This window comes from Hirundo rustica, chromosome 3 (assembly GCF_015227805.2).
Source record: "Hirundo rustica isolate bHirRus1 chromosome 3, bHirRus1.pri.v3, whole genome shotgun sequence".
In the NCBI taxonomy this organism is placed as follows: Eukaryota; Metazoa; Chordata; class Aves; order Passeriformes; family Hirundinidae; genus Hirundo; species Hirundo rustica.
This window is the reverse complement of record NC_053452.1, coordinates 45,679,173-45,703,202: the sequence shown is the minus strand read 5'-3', so window position 1 is coordinate 45,703,202 and position 24,030 is coordinate 45,679,173. Positions and strand designations below refer to the sequence as shown.

General features: G+C 39.7%; 2 protein-coding genes across 5 annotated transcripts in view; both read right to left on the bottom strand.

Annotated features, from left to right (window-relative positions):
• The window catches only part of TBCE (tubulin folding cofactor E), a 50,470-nt gene extending 27,188 nt beyond the window's left edge, over positions 1–23,282 (bottom strand). Inside the window, exon 1 of the mRNA XM_040057521.1 lies at positions 23,172–23,282. The gene's annotated coding sequence lies outside the window, so the exon portion shown is untranslated. The remainder of the gene's footprint in view (positions 1–23,171) is intronic.
• GGPS1 (geranylgeranyl diphosphate synthase 1) lies at positions 1,799–23,870 on the bottom strand. 4 transcript variants are annotated; one of them, XM_040057527.2, is made up of 4 exons: positions 23,736–23,870; positions 19,256–19,348; positions 10,543–10,613; positions 1,799–6,934 (listed from the first exon to the last, which is right to left on the bottom strand). In XM_040057527.2, exons 2-4 carry the CDS (start codon positions 19,320–19,322, stop codon positions 6,173–6,175), a joined length of 900 nt encoding a protein of 299 aa, XP_039913461.1. In that variant the 5' UTR covers positions 19,323–19,348; positions 23,736–23,870; the 3' UTR covers positions 1,799–6,172. The 4 variants fall into 4 exon arrangements, with proteins under 4 accessions (XP_039913461.1, XP_039913464.1, XP_039913462.1 ...); XM_040057530.1 differs by lacking the exon at positions 23,736–23,870 and adding an exon at positions 23,172–23,298; XM_040057528.1 differs by lacking the exon at positions 23,736–23,870 and adding an exon at positions 23,046–23,170.
• Positions 23,871–24,030: the final 160 nt, after the last annotated feature.

Here is a 24,030-nt window from a genome sequence, read left to right as displayed (position 1 = left end):
GGGAAAATAACAGATATGCTAGTCCTTCTTCCAGATCTTTGGTGGTGGAGTTGTCTCGTCTGGGTTCCTAAGCCCACTCATCTCCCACAGAGGGCACTCTTGGAACGATCTGTTCCAGTTTCAAGCAATGCAGATGAAGCTACACGGACAGTGGCACAAAGGATGGCAGTAAGCCCTCTTGCTCTCCTTTTCTGAGTCCTCCACTGTTTCAAGGTCAAAACTGAGAGCATACTCCACTTTGTGTATGGCCTGACAAGAAAAGCACTGAAAACAGGAATATACTTTTTGTGATGTTTCTGACCCCAGCTGTCCTGATATCTCTAGTTTGACAGGTAATCCAGACATTCTCAGCATCTACATGCATGTTGCCAAACTTATGTATTTAGTATTTCTAAAATGATAATGAGAATAGTATAACTTACTGCTTATTCTATTTTCTTTGCACTTCTTGTTTCAGTGTTGTAATCAACAAGTAGCCATTGTTCATGATCTGTACTCGACAAGGAACAGGACAGTTCCAATGCCAACGAAACAACTAGACCAATTAAACACTTTCACATCATTACCTCAAATTAGAATTTCAGCATTTTATAAGCACCGAAGTAAAAATGGATTTAGCTTCTGCATCTATTGAACATTTATGCTGGTTGGTATAAAAGATTAGGTTTACAGCACAGTTTTTACATTTCTGTGAATAGCAATGACAATTCCTCTGTATGGCTTTTACTTGACCTCTATATTCCATCCCACCCCAAAATGAAAGCAGTTAGCTACAGGTTCTTCAGTCAAAACCATAGAAAAACTATTGGAGTTAGTTCTATCCTTCATATACTAACTCTGCAATCATAGGAAATTCTACTTTTAAAGAACTTTGGGTTTTTTTCCCCTCCAGTCTGTTTACACAGTCTTGGTGTCAGCCAGCTTTTAATAACTTCAGTCAGTGAAAGAGTATGCCTTCCTCAGCCAACAGAATTTTCTGTGGAGTAACACAGACTGCAAGAAAATAGGAGAGATAGGAGAGCTTTTATGTATTTCAAAATACATAAACAAAATGTATGCATTTGCCATTTTACAGACTTCAGTAATTACTGAGTGATTAAGTAGCTCACACTATATGCTCTAGAAATAGCAACTGAAACATTACGAAGAGAGTGAAAATGATCTACTGTGCTCAAGAGATGAAGCAGCTGCATAACTGTCAGCATGCAATTCATATATCAATGAGCAGAGCATTTTTCTGGAGTTCAAAAGCAGAAAATTATCTAATTTCCCTCCACCTCAGAGTTAGTCTTCTACACCAAATTCATGTCAGGTTTCGTAGTGCTTTCCCTGGAAGTCTCAGGTTAGGCCTTCTTGGTTTATCTCCTGTGGTTCTCTATGCTGTACTAAACAGATGATCAGTAAATACCTTTTCAGTAGGTTAATTGAGAACTTACTTCTTCCACAGGGTGCACAGGTGAGGAACACTATCAGGGTTAATGTGGTTTAACCTGCATCTTTATTAGAAGTTTTGCAGATTATATGCTTGAAGTGAATTAATGAAATCATGGATTATTCCTAGCCACATCTCAACAAGGTGCCTCAGAAGTAATTTTAATATAAGTGCTGCAGAAAGGGTTGAACACTGATGCTCAGCTATGATAGAACTTATTCAGAGGAAGGATGTTAATGTGAGGCAGCAACCAACTCAAATAGGCACACAGCAGGTCCCTGACTTCAACAACAGAAAAACTGTTAAGAGAAAGAAAAATACAGGAATCAAACAATGTACTCTGTTTTATCTGTACCTTTAATCAAAATCTTTAGATTATGCATGCAAGTTACATAAATATTTTTCAGAATAAATAATTTTAACTTAAGTATCTCTCACAGTCTATTTGGAAAGCAAGAAGAGAAGTTCAGAGAAACTAACCACATCCTTTGGCTTTTCCTAACAAAGTCAAGTAAATTCTGTAAAACAAAGTGAAATTACATGAGGCAGCCTTAGGAGGCAAAAATGAGCTTTTTTATTTTCTCAAATCCTTTCCATGGCCTTTGTCCACCTGCCAGCTCTGATATTCATCAAGCTCTTGCTGAGTGGGATAATTAATTAACCTGGACAAAAATTAACTTCTCTACCTCAGGGCTAGTGAGTTAAGTTCATTAATAAAAAGACCTAACAGGCATTACCACCAAAGCAAAATGGATCTTGAAAGCAAACAGGTAGGGCAAGGAAAGGAGCTCAAGCTACATGAGACAGAAATAATTTGTGATCATATAAAATGTTACAGGCCTTAGCTAACTGGAAAAAAAATGTTTCAGGCATTTTGAGGTGGCAGAAAATCTTGGATTACTTTTGTGAAAGCAAATGATGACCCAAGATTCAACATTTCAAAAGCAGACCCAGACTATTATGTTTGTCCAGGATCAAAACCGAGTTTGATGGTATTATGTGTGCTTGGTATTAACAGCAGAATAGAAATACAGCTGAAAGAAGAATTACAGTCAAAGTACTCAGCAAATAATACAAAGAACATAGTAAATACCAAAGCTGAAATGTAAAATGATTAAGATGGGACAAAGAAGAGCAACAGGTGCCCATATGGCTCTTGCACATGAATAAAAGCCTGGCCTGATTCAGTGATAAAGGCATATTAAAGCTCAAACCAGTTTCACATGAGAAATGCAAACCCCCTCACAAGCCCACATTTTTATACCTTGCTAGCATTTTAACAATAACCAAGGAAAACCAAAGTCATTAATATAGGAAATTTCCAGAACATGTGCAGCCAGATTAGCAAAAATAACAAAAAGAGCAGAAGCGTGAAGAAATTCCAACAGTTTTTTCCCATTAACATTTCTCTGTTTGTATCAACACCTGGCTGATACATACAAAGTTGCTCTGTGTGAGTACCTGAACAGCCTGAGTTCCAAAGGAGAGGAGAAAGCGATCTCCTCGGGAAGATCTTGGAGTGGTGCAATTTTCATCATAATTGATGTGGTAAACATAAGCCTATGAAAAAGCAAAGACAGCTGTCCCATCCAATGGCTGGCTACTCTAAGAAAGGTGACAGCATTCATTTACATCCAAGCAAGCACACAGTCAGAAAACAGACTGAGGTAGTGGGGAATGCTACAGACTGAAGAGTATTTGCATTTCTCTTAATGTGAACTAAATCCCCAAGAAATGAACTGATAACCTGATCTAAGTAGAACTTGTTGGCAATGCTAGGAAGATAAGAGGAACGATTTTAGCTCAAAGGGACTTAAAATCAGCATCCCCTTTGTTTTCACATGGGCATCTCCACTTGCAACTCAGACTACCACTCTACAGCAGTGCATATTTTATGAAGATCAGGATAAATCCTTACTCTCTGCATTGTGGGAGGCATAGCAAGAAAGAAGGGTACTTACACAACTAATTCTGCAGCCACAAGAACTCGCATGCTGCTTTAAAGAGGGTTTTTCCTAACATTGCTTAACCTCAGGTGCTAGTACCATTAATAACATTGGTGAATACTGATCTGATGAAAACGCACAGACTGATCTTATGGCACCAAATATAAAAATCTACCTTGACTAAGGGACATCGTTACTACTGGCATTTAACACTTAAAGATGCTCTACCAGCTTAACAGATGAAGGAGAAAATCCCAGCCCCTTCTGACTCCTGAATACATCAAGAAAAGTTCTCACAATCCTGTTTATCCTAACCAAAGTGAAGAGCAACAATGCTCTACTTGTGACCTTTTCAGAGAAGCGTTCAGCATATGCTTTGAATACTGGCATCAAACACCTTGAAGGCAGAAGAGTAAGACAGAGCTGCACGGTCTGGGAAAAGGAAGCTGGACCAACTTTTCCCTTCTTACCCATTTGTGATTTAAATGGTATGCAACTGGAAAACATCCATGTACCTACTCCTAATGAAGGCACATGTTACAAGATACAGAATTAGAATAAATGCTGGGGTGAATTGCCAGAATGAAACAAAGGAGTGATGACATAGCAGAAATCTCAGATGGCAAAAAAGCTTTATACAAAAAGTAAGAAAAGCTACTTCATTATGGAGTAATGTACACAGAACTGTTTACATCCAACAACAGAACAGAAATGAAATGGCACTAAGTGCACTTTGCATTGTGTAGCAGTTACAATATCATAACAGGCACAAGGATACATTTCACAGTAAGATTAGGAGATTCTCCTGACAACAGTAATCTTTTCAGTGCTTTTCCCTATTCAACATTGACTGCAACAGCACTTAGAAACTCCCAAGACATGGTAGAAAATAAATGTAATTTGCTGCAGACAGTATTTTCACATAACACATTAAAAATTTACAGGCTTACTAAGCACTGCAAGTTATGAAAAAGGAATTACAATTCTCTTTCATTAACATTAAAGACACCTTTCACCAACTGTAAGCTATTCAGTCCTGGCAACCAGGTCCATTCAGTGAAAAGCCTATTACTCTCTATCTAATCACACAAAGATTTCTCCTCAGCATGCTGATAAAAGGGATAGGCTATCATCCATAACTACATAATTTTTCAGACTGAAAGCAGTCATCCTCAATTTTATCATGTTTGATCACTTTCAGAAAGATATTAAGGCTGCCCAGGGAAGACATTACAGCAACCTTCTTCAGTTAGTTTTCTCAGTGGGCTGAGATCACAGCTCTCCCTGTTTTCCAGGTACAGTAAATGAACACCTGCATAAAACTACCCTTTAGACATCAGAAGCCAACTACCTCTGTCCCTTTCAGAGTATGCTTGAGCTAACACCACAGCTTATAGCACCAGTCCTACCTTTGATCCAAACCATTATCTTGCTATCCCCAAAGCAAAGCTTAATATACCTGTGAACACTAAGGGAACTGAACCTGATTAAAGCCAACACAGGCAAGAAAAAACCAAACATCCCTGCTTGTTTTATTAACATTTATTTATATATATATATATATATATATATATATATAAGCAGAGAACTTCATTACTTATCAGCCCCACCCCTAAATCTTGCTCTCAGTCCCAGTTCTATTTTGGTATGTCTATAATTTTAAAGCTTTATTTAAAGCAATTAACAAAACTAAAGTGGTATTCTAGCTTGTAAAACAAGATACTGTATTTTGTTTTAACAAAAAATTTACAACTCTTGTCTCTTTGGAGAGATATAGAACTTGCCTCCAGACAGCAAATCAGAACAGGAATGAAATATGAATTATGAATAAAATCTTGGAGAAGCCCCACAATTATATGCAGAGATTAAAGAGACCTGCACCAATTACGGTGTCCAAAAGTTACCTGGTGTGAATATCTTTCCATTTCTAATAGCAGCTCATTATGTTGCTATTTACAGGTACATATATGAGCTCTAATGCATAGATTTAAGTTTCTGGCTACAGAGTGTTTGGCAGTTTCAAAATCTAAAAATCAGGTGAGCAAAATTACTCACTGCAGAGCTGGAATCAGCAGCAAATTTACACTTTGCTGTTGTGAAGAAATCTTTTCTCTAAGGTACTTCAAAATCTTTATGAAGTCACAATTTCAGACTGAGCATGTCTTATTATTTCATGTGAAAATATCTTTCATAATTCACATTCCCCTGAAAATATCCAGAGGCTGGATAGGATATTCACCCTAGGACATAGTAAACTAATCCACCTGATCTTCACAAGTCAAACTTGGATATATCACACAACACTTTTATGTGCATTGTTGTTGCAAATACCTTTCTTTGTTCTTTAACACCAATCTTGGATTACAAGAACATTGTTTAAAATGTACAATACATACATGCTTGTATCAATTGTGTTAACCTGATTTAATTTAATCAACCTGATTTAATTTAACACCATTTCAACCAGAATCCTATCATAGCCTGGTTTGGGGCACAAGAGTTTTAGGTATGAAATAATGCCTGTGACTGTGTAAAAGACTATTACATATAGATTCAAAACTTGTTTTAGTTCTAATACATCTGCTTTAACAAAACAGACTGGAAGCAGTTACAGTTAAGACTTTAGAGATAATAGGGCATATATTTCAAAACTCAATGACAAGTTATTTTTAACAGTAATTTCTGTAACATGGCTACAAAAAAAAGTTTTACATGAGACTGATTATCACACCTCTCCATCTGGTTATTTTCCCATTTCAAAAGAGTTTTAATCCACACCCAGAAGTTAATTTTTTTAATTTTCAGTTTCTTTGAACATTTTGCTCAGCTGTTGAACTAGTGCTACAAGCTCAGGGTTTCCCCCAAGGGATTCAATTTGTTTATAGGCTTCAGATTCAAGCTCTTTCAATGTATTCCTAGTGTACTCAAAGGAACCAACATTTTCAAGGTAATGTACACAGTATTTTTTTATATCTATGTTCTCCGTCCTTTGACGTAAAATGTTTTGCACCTGAGTACTTTCAGGCCTTGACCAAATTGCATGAATGGTTGGGAATGAGAACTTGCCCTCAGTTAAGTCTTCACAAAAACTCTTGTTCTCACTATATTCTTTGGAGTGCAAGTTAGCATAGTCATCTCTTATTTGGAAGAAGAGACCAAGTGTGTTAAGAAGCGGCTTTAAGTCTTTCTTATAATTTGAGAACAGCTGCATGAGGCCTACAGCTAATCCGAAGAGACCACCTGTCTTTTGCAGTACCATCGCTTTATACTCAGCTTCTGTAGGACAGGTGTAAGTATCCCTCCAGTAAATATCCAAGCCTTGACCTTTATGGAGTTCCAGAAGTTGACGGGTAAAAACTTTAACAGCATCTGGATGATCAAGGGTTAAAACCTTCTCTAAGCCAAGAAAATAAACATAATTAGCACAGTTGATTACAGACGGAATTCCATAGATACTGTGTGCCACTGGAAAGCCCCGTCGTAGCTTTGAGTTATCTTCAATATCATCCACAAGTAGGCTTGCATTGTGCAACATCTCTGTCACTTCAATGATAACCTATTACAAGAAGAGAAAATTGTTAAGTCTGTCACTATAATTTAACCATGAGTTTTGCAAGACCATATTTAAAATGGATAATGTTTTAAAGAACTATATTCTCTATCACTGAGGTTCCTCTTCAGAAGACAACTTGCTTTTATTGCTAGAACAGATTCATGCTTCTCTTCAGCCTCGGTTTGCTGTAAGCCCTGGATCACATAGTCTTGTGTGTAATGTTTTCAGATTCAAAGTTAACTTATTCCCTGAAGTGCTTCCACTTGCATGCTCCTCTTCACTGTTGCCACAGTTCTAGAACAAGTCACTGTCTAGCAGTCATGGAATAACTAACTAGAAACATGACTAGGGGAAATAAACTAAACACAGTGTTTTGAAATATTTAGATTTACAAACCTGGAATCTCCCAAAGTCAGTTCTTGAGAGTGTCAGGTATCATCCATTATCACATTTCTCTTGTGAAACAGAGTGTTCACCTTTCTTTTCCCACACTTTGTGTGGTTATATTCAGTACTGGGCTCTTAAAAGGAGAGACTATTCCCTCTGAAACATCATTTGGAAAATTCTTGGCAGAAAGACAACAGCCACAATTTCTTTTGAGAAGCTTCCTACAGATTGCTTGTTACTAGGTAGACCAATATCACCTGAGGTGAGCAATAAACTGTTCACAACATTAGGCCTGTAGCTGACTACATTTGAGTAGAACGGAACCTTAACAACTCAACAAAAAATGAAATCTTAACACTATACACTGCTTTTATTCTGCAGCTGCCATGCTAGAAACAGGTATATTCAGCAGCTGCTTAAATGGAAATAAATTTAAGCACGTAAAATTGCATACTGTATAAACTCACTGCAAAACACATCTGATTAAGATATGATTTTAGAGCTGATGAACCAATTACACTCCTTAGCTACAAACATTGCATTAAGTCAACATTCATCAAAACAACTGTTAAAAAATAGTAAGACCACCATAAAATGACAGCAAATATCTGGTATGGTCCTATTTGGTGGGTGCTGGAGGACAAAATAAGGACTTTGCTGTAAGCATTTCCTTGAGCACCAAGTCACCTGGTGCTCAGTGAACATTGTCCCAAAGATTAAAACTCAAACCCCAGCAATTTAATCTCTTTCCCAAGATACAATTGCAAGAACAACTCAAGAAATCAAGGGATAGAGTACTTACTGAAGGCAACTTTACACACCTATTTCTGTGAATATACTTTTGGTTCATTACCTCATTCTGAGCACTATCAGGAATGTTTCCCCGTGTTCTGTGAATTCATCGGATAAGCCTATTCTAGTATTTCTCTTGCTAACCTATTTCATATCACTCTCAGTTTCATGACCTCTTGCAGCTTCCATACATAAGGTTTAAATTAAAAAGCGTTTCCTTACTCTATGTTTCTACCAAATTACCTTGTGAACTTAAGACAGCATCAAAAGTGCTTCCAAGGTGAAGGAAAGGAATGAAACAGTTCAGATATCAAGAAAAGCTTATTTTAGAAGACATCAGGAAGTAGCCTGAGAAAATGAAAAGACTGGTCTCCATAATGAAAGCTGAAGACCCAGTACAGGGTGCTATATTTTCTTACAACCTACATCTATCTAATCAGCATCTGCTGCACTATTAGTCCAACACACAGGTTTCTTCCACCTCCTTATCTGCAACAGCTTTAAAATTTGCTTGACTCTTGCTCGGCCATTTCAGTGCCTTCTCAGAAAAAAATTCACCTGACAAACCCAGTGTTTGGTAATTCAACAAATTGAAGTGTTTCAGTGCAGCACTTAAAGGGAACTAAAAATTCACTAAATGTTGGGGAAAGAGATCACTCAGTTAGGGCAAAAGGTGAAACAGTGGCAGTTAACAGTAAAATAAACTACAAGGAACAGTAGCCTCAACTGTATCACCTAAATAAACTACACAAAGACAAATAATCTAAGGTAAGAAAAAAGTCCCAGAATGAGTACCAGAATTCAGATTTTCAATAAAAGAAATAGCTGGAAATTATTCAGGCTGTTTGGCAGAGAGGACATCTTATGAAGATTATAAGAGATGTCAAGATGACTACAGATGGTCCTCTGGACTACAACCACCCTTAGTTATTAAAATTAGTACAAAAAATGCACAAAAGTTGTAATAATTGCATCATGATGAAAATTAAAAGATGACAGGGTCTTGTTTTTTCCTGCCGTGACAAACAACTTAAGTAGTAAAGGAGATATTAAAGCATTGGTTTTCTTCACAAAGATAATTAAAACAAGTGGTCCAAGTTTTCAACAGCAGTTACATGATCATCAGTTTAGAGTGACAGAACTGGTAACTTCTGTTCACAAAGAGGTACTGCAGCTTTAGTTTACTATGGCACTGAGCAAAAATGGACCACGCTGTCATGGGTGCCTAGCAAAAAGGCAGGAGACAACAGTCAGACTGCAACATAAAAAAATCCTAGTTGAACAGAATGGAAGGTTTCGTTATAATGAAAGGGGTTCAGCATGAGAAGACAAGCCCTGGGAAGCTGCAGGAACCCCATTTTCACCACATTTTCAAAACTCAACAGGGCTCCCAGAAGCGTAAAGTAGCAACAGAGCAAGCTCTGCTTTAAGTACAGGGTTGTCCTAAGTAACTTCCAGAGGCTTCCTCCAATCTGAATTCTGATCTGTGATATTAGACTAAACCCATACATACAATACACAGGTTGCTACATTGTATGTTTTATTTGGGTGTTTGTCTGAGCACAAAGGGTAAGACGTGTCCAGCTGAAAGCCAGAATAAAGTTTGCCAGACAGTTACACAGACAGGCTGAAAAATGGAATAGTTTCTAGATTATGAAATGCAGCTTCTTAAACCACTTAAATCACTTTGCTACTTGAGAGTTATTAAGTGTCACTCTTCAGCCATCCTAAAAATGACTCCTTCACAAACCCTAAAGACACTTCCGCCAACAATTAATGAAATTAACAAAGGGCCAGCTGGGTGTCAAAAGCCACAACCAATTAGATTAATTCCTTACATTGCCTTGGACAGAAAATATTTTTCACACTCTGTATGCAGTTTAGCAAAACCGCAGTCTAACCTAATAAGGAGGATAATTTTTCACTTGAAAAGCCACAGATTTAAATACACAGCCATGCATCTTGCACACTTTGTCCAACAGAAAAGGAATGAAAGTTCCTAGGTAAGGCTTCTCAGAATGTAAGGACTGCATACTATTATGATACATCCCTCTCAAATTTAGGTTTGTAAAGTTGATTTAATTGCTGTCTTTGATATTTTTGTATCAAAATCTCAAGATTTTATTTTCAAACACTATTTGTGAAGTGTAACTGAGTTACATTAAGTGGGTAACGATAGCTGCTTATCTACAACTTCAAAGGTCAAACACACTTGTAAAGAAGTAACTATTCTAGTAAGACATGGAAGTAATTTCTTTAGTGTCACATCACAGTAAAAGCTTTGCACTGAAGCTGTTTTCATGGAAGTTCACTTTATATTCAGAAATTAGCATGTTTAAGATTTCTGATAATTTATGCTATATAAGAGAATCATCTGTTACCAGTGGTCTTGGAAGAAAGATAACAACCTGTTAAAAATAATTAGCCAGTACCTGTATTTTATCTTCTGGAACATTCAGCCAGTGATTAAAGGCCTGTGACAGTTTGGTTCTCACTTGCTTACCTACAATAAAAATATTATATGCATTTATAAAAATAACAGAGTTTGTTATTAGGCACAACAATCTGTCTTAACAACTACAGATGATTTGAGACCTGATTAAAAAGAACTGATCAGTGTGACAACACAAAAGTGGAAAATATATCAGTGCATGGCTTGTTTCCTCATTGAATAAACATCAATTAGCAGCAGTTTCAGTTTTAAACACTTCACAGGAATATGTAAAGCACATATTTACAGGTTACTATATTTAGTTTTCACAATTTAATTAGTAAGGGATCCTGACCATGTTGGTGGCTTGTACAGATCAGCTACTTTGCAAGGCCTGTTAACTTTAAGATTGAAAAGTTTCAATTAGTTAAAAGCATGGTTATTTGTTGAATATCTATATCTCTCAATTTTTAGTATTATTTTGGTATTATTCTTCACTTGCTACTGTAAATTTGTAAAACAGGAAAGTGACATTTCATATACTTACTAAAAAACTCTAAACAAAAATCTGAACAGAATATTCTGGACAGAATAGAATTTGCCAAGAATTTGAATATTTATCTTATACCCAAGAAATCTACCTACAAACAGGATTTGGTCTGCTTTAGTAAAATCTACTTTGTTGGAGCCAAGCAGTCAGCCTGTTTCATAGGAATGAAAGACAACATCAGATGACTGAGTTTAGTTTTAAAACAAGTTGTTCCGTTCAATCCAGATACTTTCCAAATGACAAGAGTGAATTTCAATAGACGTTAACCTTATGCCTATACATTTATTGATGTCCACTTTCCACAGTAATTTGCTAGTTTTCATGTACAAATAGCCATTCAGTATCTAGTCATGTTCAATATGAAATAGAGTTCTCCCCTACCCACACTGAGACAATTCTGCTCTGAACCTTGAGAAGCTCAGCTATGTATAATATCTTGGAATAATTGCAAGGCAGGTTTACAAAAACAGCTCTGTATATATAGCTCACATAAACAAGCATTTGGAAAAAACTTTAAATAAACTTCAAAGCAGTGAAACAGACACCCATGGAACCCATATTAATTGACTCTTGATCTACAGAGACATAACTGAGATATTCTGCAATAGTAGTCCTCATGTTGATAATTCCATCTTGCCCATAGCACCAAAGAAATGTCAACATCTGAATCTCTCCCTAAGGCTTCTCTATGACTGTGTAACCAGCATATACAGAACAGAATAATAAGCATGGGTAAATTCACTTGCAGTGATAGGCCCTAACTGAGAATTCTTCCCATTCTAATTGAGTCAGCACCAGGCAAGCAATAGCTTTGTGGGTTGGGCTCTGTAGCAAGGGTGATAACCTTCTTCCCTGATCACAGGTGTGCACTTTTGGTCTCAGTTCTCAACGATTTTCACTGCTTCCTGTCACCATGATCTCCTGGTTTTCACTAGTCAAGATTAACAAAATGGTCCTCTTTTTCCTCCCTGCAGCTCCGTCCTCTGCTTCTGCCACATGTGAATAGGCATTCTTACCTGAACATACACTGCCCTTGGCTTGTTTTCTCCATTTTTGGTGTCTGTGCTCTGTTTTAAACACTAACAGTTTTTTTGCAGAAGGGAAGGATTGTTTTGTCTCTCCTTGAGAATAGCTGCTACAAATATCTGCAAGCTGTATGGCTTACCAGTTAAGGATTAACAAGTATTTCACCACATCCATAAAGAAAACTAGTCATAGATAGTATCACATTAAGGAACTGTACCTTACCTATAGCTGTTTATTCTCTTTTAAATTACTTGGATATAGACAACACCTGCTTTTTTTTAATATACTAGACAGCTAATTCTGATTTTCTGAATGCGTTGCCTAGAAAATACACTTTAAGTATGCTGGATGTTCAGCAACAAGTATTATTTCATCATGAGGAACTTGACTACGAGCATGCACTCTAAATGGATTATAACATGCATAAAGGATTAAGCCACTTCAGTTCCTTAGTACAGACAGCATTTGAATTGTTAGACTTGTCTACCCTGACTAGCAAGGCTTCCTAGACACCACTACTACACAACTACTCAAAGCAAGATATTTATCTTTCCTTTTATAGATGTAGATTTGCTTGTCTTCCAAAGGAACATTATTGCTGCATAGATGCTATTTTATCTGACTCTGAAGTCAATCTTACCTAGTCTATGTGATGGTAGAGCAGTTTTCTGATTTATGCTTGCAGCCATATTGTGATGGCAAAAGACCAAACCCCTCCAATACTAGTCTCTAAAGCCTGGATGCAGAAGATTCCTTTCCTTGCCACACCCCTGCCCCCCTCAAACTAGACAAGACAACAATACAGGGACACTAGGACAAAATTAAAGGGAGCACTGCCAGAATTATCCAGTTTCTTCACTGTCACATTTCACCACTCTGTTAATTATCCTAAGCAGGCTATTTTAAAATTGAAGAATAGAAGTTTAACATCCAAAATTAGAAGCTCTACCTACTGTATAGAACTATAATAATAGCTTTTATCAAAGCTCTGCTAAATGCATTTGGTTTAATCTCCCTAAGATCCCAAATTATTACCCAAATCAAACAGCAACTATGGAAAGCTTTTCTCTTTAGTAATGCTGGGTGGAAAAGGTGAGAAAAATAGTCAGAAATTCTTTCTACAGCTAAGAATGTTAGGGTTAGATTAAAGACGCTGTACTGAGGACATTCCCTCCTTCTCTTCATCTAAAGGAAAAAAAAAAGGAAAAAAAAAATATCAGCCAACTTACTCTTTATATACACACTTGTTCTTGTGATAGGGCAGACTCAAAAACTACAGACCTCCAGGCTCCTGGTTAGTATTGCTTCACTCTTGCTGTATTAAAGTAACCACAAATTATGCCCTTAAGGCAGGACCCCACTTACAGAGAGGGTACATGAAAGGGCTAGAACAGCATGGGAAAGAGCAGAAGGACTATTAACCTAGCCCCCATTACAGCTAATTCAACCCATTAGCCCAGCAGAGAACACAGCTTTTTGCTAGGTTAGCTTTCTGCAGCTTTATGTACTGAGTCAGCTTATGCAGTGGATCTGCCACAATCAGTACAGGGTGAGCAGGAGATGCTGAGGATCAGGGGAAGGGGCACTGACCTCCTGGAGGAAGAAAGCTCTTGTATTACCCAAGCTGTATTGTGCACTTGCACATTTAGCTGCATCCTCTGATGGACTAAAACGAAATGGATAAAATCTCCAAGCAGCTACAAGAATACTACAAACAGCATAAGTGAACTGCAGGAAGACAAGCAGAGAGCAGGCACATAAACTTTGAACATGTGCAGCCACAACATGTGCATGACTAAGGTCACTGATTGAACTCTCTAGCATAAATCCTCTGCTCAAAATAGGGTTAACGAGTCCAGGGTTGTGATACTGATTTTTTGCCTTGCTCTTTCTCACAATCCTGAATGCCACTATCCTATGGTCACTGCAAGTATGGTTGCCTCCAGTCTTAATGTCCTAACCAATTCTCCCTTTTTTTTCAAGTGGAAGTCCAGCATAATGCCTTCCTATATCAGCTCCTTGATCTCCTGTGTTAGCAAGAGGTCAACAATTCACTCCTGGACTTCCTGTGTCCTGCTGTGGTGTTTCTTCTACCACACTGTGAGGTAACTGAAGTATCCCATTAGAATGAGCACCTGTAAATATGAAGCATTTTGCAGTTGTCTGAAAGTCTCATCTGCTTCTTCCGGCTTAGGGGGTCTGTAGCAAACACACACGATAATGGCACCCCTATTGATCTGCCCTCTAATCTTAACCCATAAGCCCTCAACAGGCTCATCGGACTGAAGGTAGAACTCCATGCATTTCAACTGATCTTTCACATAGTATGCATCTCCCATTCCTTGTTACCCCTTCTTCCTATGCCACTCACATCCATCCATTGCAGCACTCTAGCAGTGTGTTTATACCATAAAAATATTGTTGCCCTACAGCTGCATGCCAAACTCTGCCTCCTCCCTTTTACTCCCAATAATGTTATGCATCTATGTAAAGGCACTTCAGAGAAGCATCCAACCCTGTCGATCCCCAGAAAAAGCAAGAGCTTCCCCTATCAAGTTCTGTTTGTACTTCCTTGTTGGAGTGCTGGGATGACTTGCCTTCAGATCTGATCTGTAGATTACTAAGTGTCTTGGTCAAATCAGCCTATGCTGATACCGAAAATATTTTGTTTGCAAGTTCACCAATTCTTTCTTCACTGCATGTAACCATTTTCTTTTACTGTAATTTCTACTTTTGCCCTGACTTGGATAGGTGGATGCTATGTCCTCCTGGTAGTCCTTGCTCTACAAAGGAGGTCTCAAGGCTATAAGAGCCAAAGCTCTGCTATCAGCCATGAGCTGTGCAACTACACTGCTGTTGAGAGGCAGTATCTGTTTACTCCTCCTAACACTGAGAAGGGGGCTGAGGACCATAGAGAAGATCCACCTGGCCTCCTGTGCCCTCAGCCTTTATTCTAAAGGTCAGAGTCTTGCTTGATAAGCTTCAGGCACCCTCTTGCTATATCCATTAGCGTTCAAGTAAAAGAGCTGTAAGGTTAAGTATTTTAAAGGTGAAACACAACTTGGCAGTCCTTACCTCACATCCCTATCAGGGGGTATCCAGAAGCAGCAAACCTCCCTAACACAAAATCACATGTGGAAGCCTCTATTCTCTACAGGAGTCAGTCTCTCCACTATCTGCTCAGTCTCACCACTTCCTGCTGCCCCAGGTGCTCTTCTGATGCTTAGTTGTATAAAACCATAGATTATAAAAGGCCTAAAAAGAGCTTCCAGTCACGTGTCTTCTTTCAGTGCACTGAACCTATTTGGGAATTGTATATCTGCTCTCTCCCGGTGTCAGAGGCCACCAGCCTTCACCATTGCAGGAGTATCCAGCTCCCAACCTGATATGCACAGACTATTTCTGAACCCCCCTCCATCAATATACCTGGAGGTTTCAGATTCTTGAATCTATAGAGTCTTGTACAATAACTTTTTTTTGCTATTTATGTGCTGTGCTGACTCCCTTCCACCATTCCTTTGCTTGGTGACACAGGTTTTCCACAACTACACACTTTCAGGAGCAGGGAAATCACTTGCTTCTGGCTAGTGGGTGCCCCAGGCATCCCTGCAGCTCACAATCTAGAGAGGTGCAGCCTCCCTCAGGAATTTGGCCCAAGTGGAGGCCTCTCATGTGCCAAGTGTAGTTGTGCCAGTGGTAGGGATCATGGCCTGCGGTGCTTCCCCTCCTTCACCAGGCTGATCAAGTTCAACCCAGCAGAAAAAGATGAACAACAAAGCCAGTCTTGACTGTTCAGCTTGCTAAACAAGACCAAGAAAAACTGCAGCCAAGACCAGCAGGACAAGAATGGGAAGTCATGAATAGGATCAGAATCTGTCCCTTTCAACAGCAACCTATTAACCATATCAGTTTTACGACAACTGAAATTCCCTGCACTCCTTAGAGCTGCAAAATCAACTACTGCTGTTAACTCAGACTCTCAAAAATAAGATTCCCCATGTGTATGAATTAAGACATTTTTGAGACAAACCACAACAGAATCTATGAAAGTCAGTCCTGCACTTTATGATACTAAGTGACAGAATACTAGATTAAGCAGAATATCACTAAAAACTAGTATGGCAATATTCTGCTACAATGAAGTTTTACAAGAAAAGTTACCGTTTCAGAATCTATGTTTTTCTCCCAAGCAGTAATTTCTGTTCAAGAAGGAATAACCAATAGTTACCATACTAAGCAATAATTACTATACTAGCAGTTATAGCAGCACCATACCAAAAATACCTTAGGCCTAGTAGGGTCCCTATCCTAACTCCGTTTGAAGTTAAAGAAATATACAAGGTTACTGTATGTATCAGAGACTGTTACCATTAGAAATCTTATTTCAGTAAAGGGAAGCAGAGTAATCAATTTATGCTACTGAGAAGTTAATCCTCAGCAGTTATAAAAATTTGTGTTCTTACATTTACATTAGCAGGCTTTGGCCCTTCCCTGCTACCAATCTTAACAACAGTCACACAATCCCTTTTTATGCAAACAAACTTTGATATGTATCTAAATTCATTCAGCCATAGGTCACTAAACTGCTTGGAGAGTTTAACTAGTCTTACAAGATAAGGAACTGGACTACTGTAGAATAGTGTACATATTTGGCACCCAGCCAAACTTTTTGCAAAGCCCCTCAGAGCTCAAACTGATCCAACACAGAAACAGCTTCTCATCCCTATCGTGTCTGTTCACTAACAAGACAAGAGATTAACCAGGCAAGTTTTTAACCAGTTAGGTGATTGATACGACCTAATAATTTGATTAGCAAGCTGAGAACTGGCACAAGTTAAACAGCAGGAGAATACTGCCAGAAGCTAAGAGGATGGAATGAAATTGCCTCTTTCAACAAGAGCCTGCTGGATTAGCTCAGGCATCTCATCTGAGCTTCACTCTAGGTAGAAACAGCATCTATAAGCCCATTTTTCCACCTTTACCAAGCACTGGTACTCATACTTACTCCAAGATTCACACATGTAACTGGCTCCTACTGATCTGTACTTGGCATAGCCGACCTTAGGCAAAGCCAGTGTGTTTCAAACACAGTAAACACTGTTTATTTATGATTGTTATCACTGCTTCACCTGTTACTCAGTACAAGCTTCCCACAGGTACACCACTTTCACCTGTCTAGTTTAAGAATTTTATCTTTTGAATCACACCACCACTACTGCATAGAAAGCAGTGTATCTTGTCTCTCACCCTCCCCAAAACATACACTAAAATAACAAGACTATGCACTAAAGTGGACTATCAGATTTATGATACTTTAGCAGGACAGGATATAAAACACCCATACTGCCAGCGAGTGTAGTGTTACATAAACCACCAATACAGAGTTATTACAGTTGAACTCACAAAGTAAAGGAATTTGGCCACAGGAATCAAGGTGGGAAGGTTAAACATATACTCTAGATGCATCATTTAAAGTGAAAGGTAACTGAAGAGCTATTATTCAGAAGAATTTTTTTCTGCACTTTTTGGGTGTTACATATTTTTTGCTAGGAAGCTGAGACTTTCTTCCTGGTATCTATAATAGCTTTAAAAATAATTAGCAGTGAAAGATGCAGAGGTATTACAACATTGCTGGGTTAATGAGATAATCTAATCAAATTAAAAGTAGACTTAAAGAAGATGTTCAAGGAGAGCAAATTTCTTCAGGACCAGGACTTAGAAAGCTCTCTGTAGTATCACAGGCTCATTCTCAAGGTAGTTCTCTAGAAAGACCACCACCAAGTTCAACATAGCCAAAAGGAATACACATGAGGAAACGGGAAACAAGCCTTCTGGCATTAAAAACACATGCAAGTGCCAAATTCTTTCCTTTTCCTAGTTTTCAACTTGATGCTAACTGCCAAGTCAAATGAAATCACTAAAGTTGGCAAGAAAATCCTGGATATTTGTAGATGTTAATAATGAAATTCATGACACACAGGTATAACGAATAAGGACTCAGAGGACCCACACTACTGATATAAAGCTCTTGTTGCAGATGTGAAAAAGCCACTTAGTACTCTGCCTGTCATTTATACTCTTGTCTACTTGTCTAGGCAGAAAGTCTTCTACCCTGGTCAGATATAATTTTGATCAGAAATATTTCCTTAATAATTACCCATTTTTTTTATCTTCCTTAACTCCTTCAGCATGCAATATAAGCTAGACAGAGGGCAACTAGGCAATTGTGCAGTAGTCCCAATGACAAAGGTGTTCTGCCACTATTTTTACAAAATTAGTAATTTTGGTAGCCTATATGGTCTTTCTTACACTTCAGGTGCACAAAGAAAAGTCACAGAAATCTGATTCTTTAGTCAGAGAGGCTTCCAAGGGCATATACATACAGTAGTTTGCTTTCAAACTGCCTCCTGAATTCCACTATAGCGGTCAAGACTGAAAACTTCATGTGAATGTATTGCTGGTGACCTGACACTACACAAGGACCAGCTGAACCTCTGACAGATGAAGCAAGTAATGAATATGGACAGTAGAAATTTGCCATAAGAGCCAATTTCAACCTGTCTCTAGGCACACCAAGGAGAATAAACAGGCTAATAACCCACCCCCCAAAAACAACCCTAAACAAAATCAAGCTGAAAAAAACCACAACAAAACACTCCCAAATAACCCCTAACCAAACAAAAACCCCTCAAACAACACCCCTCCCCCCTTAACCAAAACATACCCCACAATCCACTGAGTTCAGTACAGCAAGCAACTAAAGAACAAAACATTGTCAGCCCTGAGTTTAAAACCACGATCAAGTCTTCAGTACTTGCCCTTATCAGATTTTAAAAGCAGCTAGTCAGCTACTCTGGAGAACAGAGTAACTGCAATATTACTTACTACAATTGCAATATTAATATTCCTACAGACACAAGAGCTATTGTACCAATCTCACAAAAAAAAAAAAAAAAAAAAGGTTCCATAAGAGGAACAAAATAACAAGTAAAATTGAAACACTGAAAAGTGTTACTTTTTATTGTTCTTAAATCCACAAATAAAGAACGGAAAAACTTCTTGGTTTATACTTCCCAAGACAAAAGCTGCTATAAAACCAATTTTGATATTTAAAACAACACAGTACAAAGAAACTTGCCTGGTAGTTGAAGCAAATACTGGTATGGCTCTAGGATTCTTTTAGATGTTTCATCCATCCCATCCATTTCTTTATTTCCTAAGATGAAGTTCACTGTTAAAGAAAGTTTTATTAGCACTATTTAGATTTAAGAATATGGAAGTAAACAGTAGATGCATACAACTAAAATACCAACTGACTTACAGGTTAGGTGCAAATATTCCAATTTTGCACATGACACCTTCAGTACATAAAAGGTTTCCAGGTGTCATTTACCAAGGAAACACATATAATACATGCTAAATACAGTTTTTTAAAAATTATTCATTAAGTTTAAGTCAACTTCTAGACTATTTTTACTTTTTTCTTGTATGTAGTAGATTGCTTAGGTGATGAAATAGTTTAAACTTTACCACTCAAAACAAAGCTCCACTGCAAGTCTTTAAAGACACTGATACAAAACCCCCCATACCGAACCTCACATGACTGATCTGATTACATCTCCCTAAATGCTTTCTCCATATATTAGACATTCCAAAAGCGGAAATGTCTAAGAGCAGAAAATGCACCTCAGATCAAGGCAACCTAAAGAAGTAGAATACTAGCTTCAGTCTTTTGATATAATACCATTTTCCTACCACTATTCAAGCATACAGACAGCTCTACACACTTTCCCATACACCATAAATGTAACAGACTCTTATGAATAATCTTTCAGGATCCAGATCCAGGATCCAACAGAGCTCAACAATTTTCTATTGATTAGCTTCAATTCACATACGTTTGGTCATATCCATTCTTTTTTCAGACCGTTTTCTGTGATAGATTTGCTGTCCTTTCACGTCTCGCCTTCCTTGCTGCACTGCAGATACAGCAACCCAAAACAATTCTTCTCATATAGTTTTAAGACAGGAACTGCAGCAGTAGCATGAAGTCTCGTGCTACTTCAGCATCACTTCTCGTATACTTTGCTAGTATCCAGCAAAGGATTTATTTCTTTCCTTCTGGAGCAAGTGAATAGTTATGTAAATGAATGTCCCGATTTTGGCTAGAACAGAGCTAATTTTCTCCCTCGTAGCTGATACAGTGCTGTGTTTTGGACTCGGTGTGAGAATACTGTTGATAACACACTAACGTTTCGGCTTTTGCTAAGACATGCTCATCATAAGTGAAGGACTTTTCAGTTTCCCAAGCTCTGCCAGGGAGCAGGTGCACAAGAAGCTGGGAGAGTATAGCTCAATCAGTTCCTGTCTATTCCCATTCCTACCTTCCACACCCACAAGCATTTGTAGCAGTCTGTACTTGGGGAACTGATCTGTGTCAATAACTATTTTCCAAGTTTAGGTTTAGATCAATACCTTTATTTGCTTCACTGTGTGTGTTCATCAAATGTATTGGCACTTCAGGGGCAAGAAAGGCTATTTAACCCAATATAGTTGTCAACAAAATGCTCATAAGGCTGTACCTTTTGGGAAAGCTCTGCATAGTTTCTCGGCAGTGATGCCGTAATAAGAAGTACAGCCTTTCCATCCTACCTATGATGTGCCAGCACAACAAGCGGTCAGGCCACACACTAATCAAAATCAGATTTGACACCCTTGACTCCTTATTTTGTTGCCAACTTGTTGTTGTAACTGAAGTGCTTTCAACCAGCACTGCCACAGAGTCAGCTGTCAAACTGTACCCTTACATATAAAGAGTAAGTCTCAAAGGACTTTGGCAAGGAGGTATAATCAAAGATTTTCAGAGCCTACCCCCAGACGTTTTAAGCAGAAAGAATCTGGTAGAGATAGATATAAGGATATACTATCAACCTAACAACTCCCCTGTGACTATTATTTGTTAAAAAGCCACACGGACGGTGAGAGAATTGAAAGTGCGTAGCTATCCAGCTAGGCTGAGAAGAGATGTTAGGATTCGAAGTGCCCTCCTATAAAAGTTCTTGCTTAGAAGTAAATGTTAAAGCTCTCCTTCTTCCCTCAGGGAATTGGGTCTCTTGCTCATCTGTAAGGCAGTAAGCCAATACTCATAATCCCAAAATAACTTGAATTCATTAGTATTGTACAGCATCAACCTAAATATTTGCATCTTTCTGCACAAAGCGAATAGGTGTTCACCTGAAATACTGCTTATCAGCAGAAAATTAGGTACTTCTGCCAGAAGTACAGATTCTTTCTTTTTTTCTTTTAATAAAAGCAAGGCAAAAAAGTTCTCATGAACAAAAGTAACACATCTCAACCCAATATAATTAAAATTTTCTATACTACTATTCTACCATTAAATAAAATTTTAGGCAAATCCCCATCAAGGAAAAAAAAGGCTGATTATTCAGACATATCTAACACACCCACTGGCACATGAACAGTGAACAGAACCTCCCACAAACTTAAACATAGAAAGAGACACTTGATAAAGAAACATGTAAATGAAATGCATTACAAAAGGCTCTAAGCAGAAATACCATGATACCAGATGTGTAATTATCACATACGGCACAGCTGGGAAATGCTTGATATTAAGGGTTTCCTGCCGAGGTGACTGACCGATTTGTTATGGAAGTTACACTGTTGCACTGACAAAGACTTCTCAGTGATTTAGTCACCATCTCCCAATAAAAAGTAAAAGCCAGCAGTTAAACAATAAATGAAAGGGAACGCAAAGCCTTTTGTTAGTGAAAATCCAAGAATTGATTACATCTATATTTATTCGTAGGATTAAAGCAGTCAAGGTCATTTTACCTTTTAAACCAGCGCACAAAGTTCCTGCATTTCAATTCACATGCATGAAAAAGTTAATTTTCCAGTTATTTCTCAGTATCTTCACACAGGCATAAAAAACAGCCATACACAACAGAGAGCCCAAACAACTGCCTTCTGGACTGCATCAAACCTTATCTCTGATGACCTCTTTGAAAACACACAGGACACTAGGATAAGATGGTGATGTGGGCCTCCGTAAGATGGAACTACTCTAAAGCTATACTTCAAGCTGCGATCAGTGTCTAGGACCTTTCTAGAGAGAATGAAAGTTGATAATTGATGATGATTAATCCTGGGTCAAATGTCAAGAAAAGGTTTCCCTTTGTAACTTTGCAAAACAGCTTCTCATGCTATCCTGCTCGACCCTACCCTGCAGAACCTTCTTCCCCTCCTCCCAAACAGGGGACATGTCTGAAATAGTCCAGGCTAAATATACAGATGGTATTTCTAAAAGTATCATCATCTCAGGGGCTGCAGTCATACTGCAATTACAGAGAAAATAAAAGACAACCACCAAAGAAGCAGAGAGCTGCAGTATAAAACGAACTATTCAGAAAGTTCTCAAATCGGCTCCATCACAAAACCTAGTGCACAGAGACACTAGCTTCATTGCGATCGGGGCGGGGGAGAAGCCTCCGAGAGGGGGAGCAAGTAGGCGTGAGAAGGAGGGTTTCAAAAGGAATACAAAGAAAACATACTGAACATATATTGTTTCAAACGTTAAGACTACCAGAAATCTTAATCCAAATACTACTGGGACACTAGTCCACATGTCCATTCTAATTAGCAGAGTCGTGTCTACTATCCCTCCTAGGCTGACATCGAACAACACTTCGCATTCAAGCTGCGGGAGGCCAAGCTTCCCACAGGTGGAAGGACAGTCACAGACCACACATTTTCCCCGAAGATACAAACAATCGCTTTCCGTCGCCGCCACTCCAACACTAACGCCAGAACGGCGTAAGCATACTGCTCCTGGGATCGTGGCTCCATTTTAATGGGATTTCCAGGTAAAATTGAGCACGGACGCTGCAGAAGCCAGACAACAATACCTGGGCCGCCAAAGTCCCCGCAGGCAGACGGGGAGGGTCTCTGAGCTGCGGACTGACCCGAAGACAGATGAGTCGGCAAAACCCGCGACCGCAGCTGGAGCGCCGCGTTACGCGGTTAAAACTCACATTTCACAGGGAACACGAAGTTGCTGCCGCCTTGTCTGCGGCTGCCAAACTCCCGCCACAAGCAGATCGAGGGAAATAAAGCTCATTTTTTTTCAGAGTTCAACACGACGGGCGCAGCCTCCTTAGCTACCTCCAGAACTCCGGGACGAGCGGGCCCAGCTCTTCAGCGCCATTTTAGGAGATCGAGAGCCGAGGACGCATCGCTCCCCCCGCCCGCCGTCCACCCCCATTTTCTGATCGGCGCTGCCGGGCTCAGCCGCCAGGGAGGGCCGGAAAGCACCGCCCGCCGCCAGCCCAGCGCAGCCCTGGCCCCGGAGCGCTCTGTCAGTCACTCCGCCCGCCCCGGCGACCGCCGGCACCGCCCAGCGCTACCGGCGGCTCCCTTTCCCCGGCCTCTTCCAGGGCAGCCTGCGTGCCCCTCCTGGGCGGGGCGGCCGCGGGACCCGCTCCCCCTCAGCCTGGCTCGGACCGGCCCCTCCGAGCGGGGAGCCCCCTCTCTCTCCGTCGCCGGGACCCCAGCGCCCCCCGCCAGCCACAGGCAGTTAACAGGGCAGGCGACCTCACCTCGCCTCGCCGCCTCCTCCACCGCTGGAGCTGCGCCCCCGAGCAGCCACCGCTCCGGGAGTGGCGGCGCTGGTGGCGGCAGAGCCCAGAGCGAGAGCACCGCCCCCCTCCTTCCTTCCGCCCCGCCGGGCGCCACCTTCCCCTCCTGGGGGGAAAATGCGCCACCGAGCGCCCCCCGCGCACGCGCGGCCCCCGCCCCCTCGGCTCGTTAGTATTCGCCGGAGGGCCCTGCCCCCCGCGCGCGGTGCGCCTCGGGAGTTGTAGTCCACTGGGCCGAGGAACGCTGCCTGCCGGA

Coding starts and splice junctions, on each gene's coding strand:
- GGPS1 (XM_040057527.2), bottom strand. CDS start 19,322: ATGGATGGGATGGATGAAACATCTAAAAGAATCCTAGAGCCATACCAG. Junction 10,614..19,255: donor GTATTTGCTTCAACTACCAG/GCAAGTTTCTTT, acceptor TTTTTATTGTAG/GTAAGCAAGTGAGAACCAAA. Junction 6,935..10,542: donor TTCCAGAAGATAAAATACAG/GTACTGGCTAAT, acceptor TTCTTGTAATAG/GTTATCATTGAAGTGACAGA.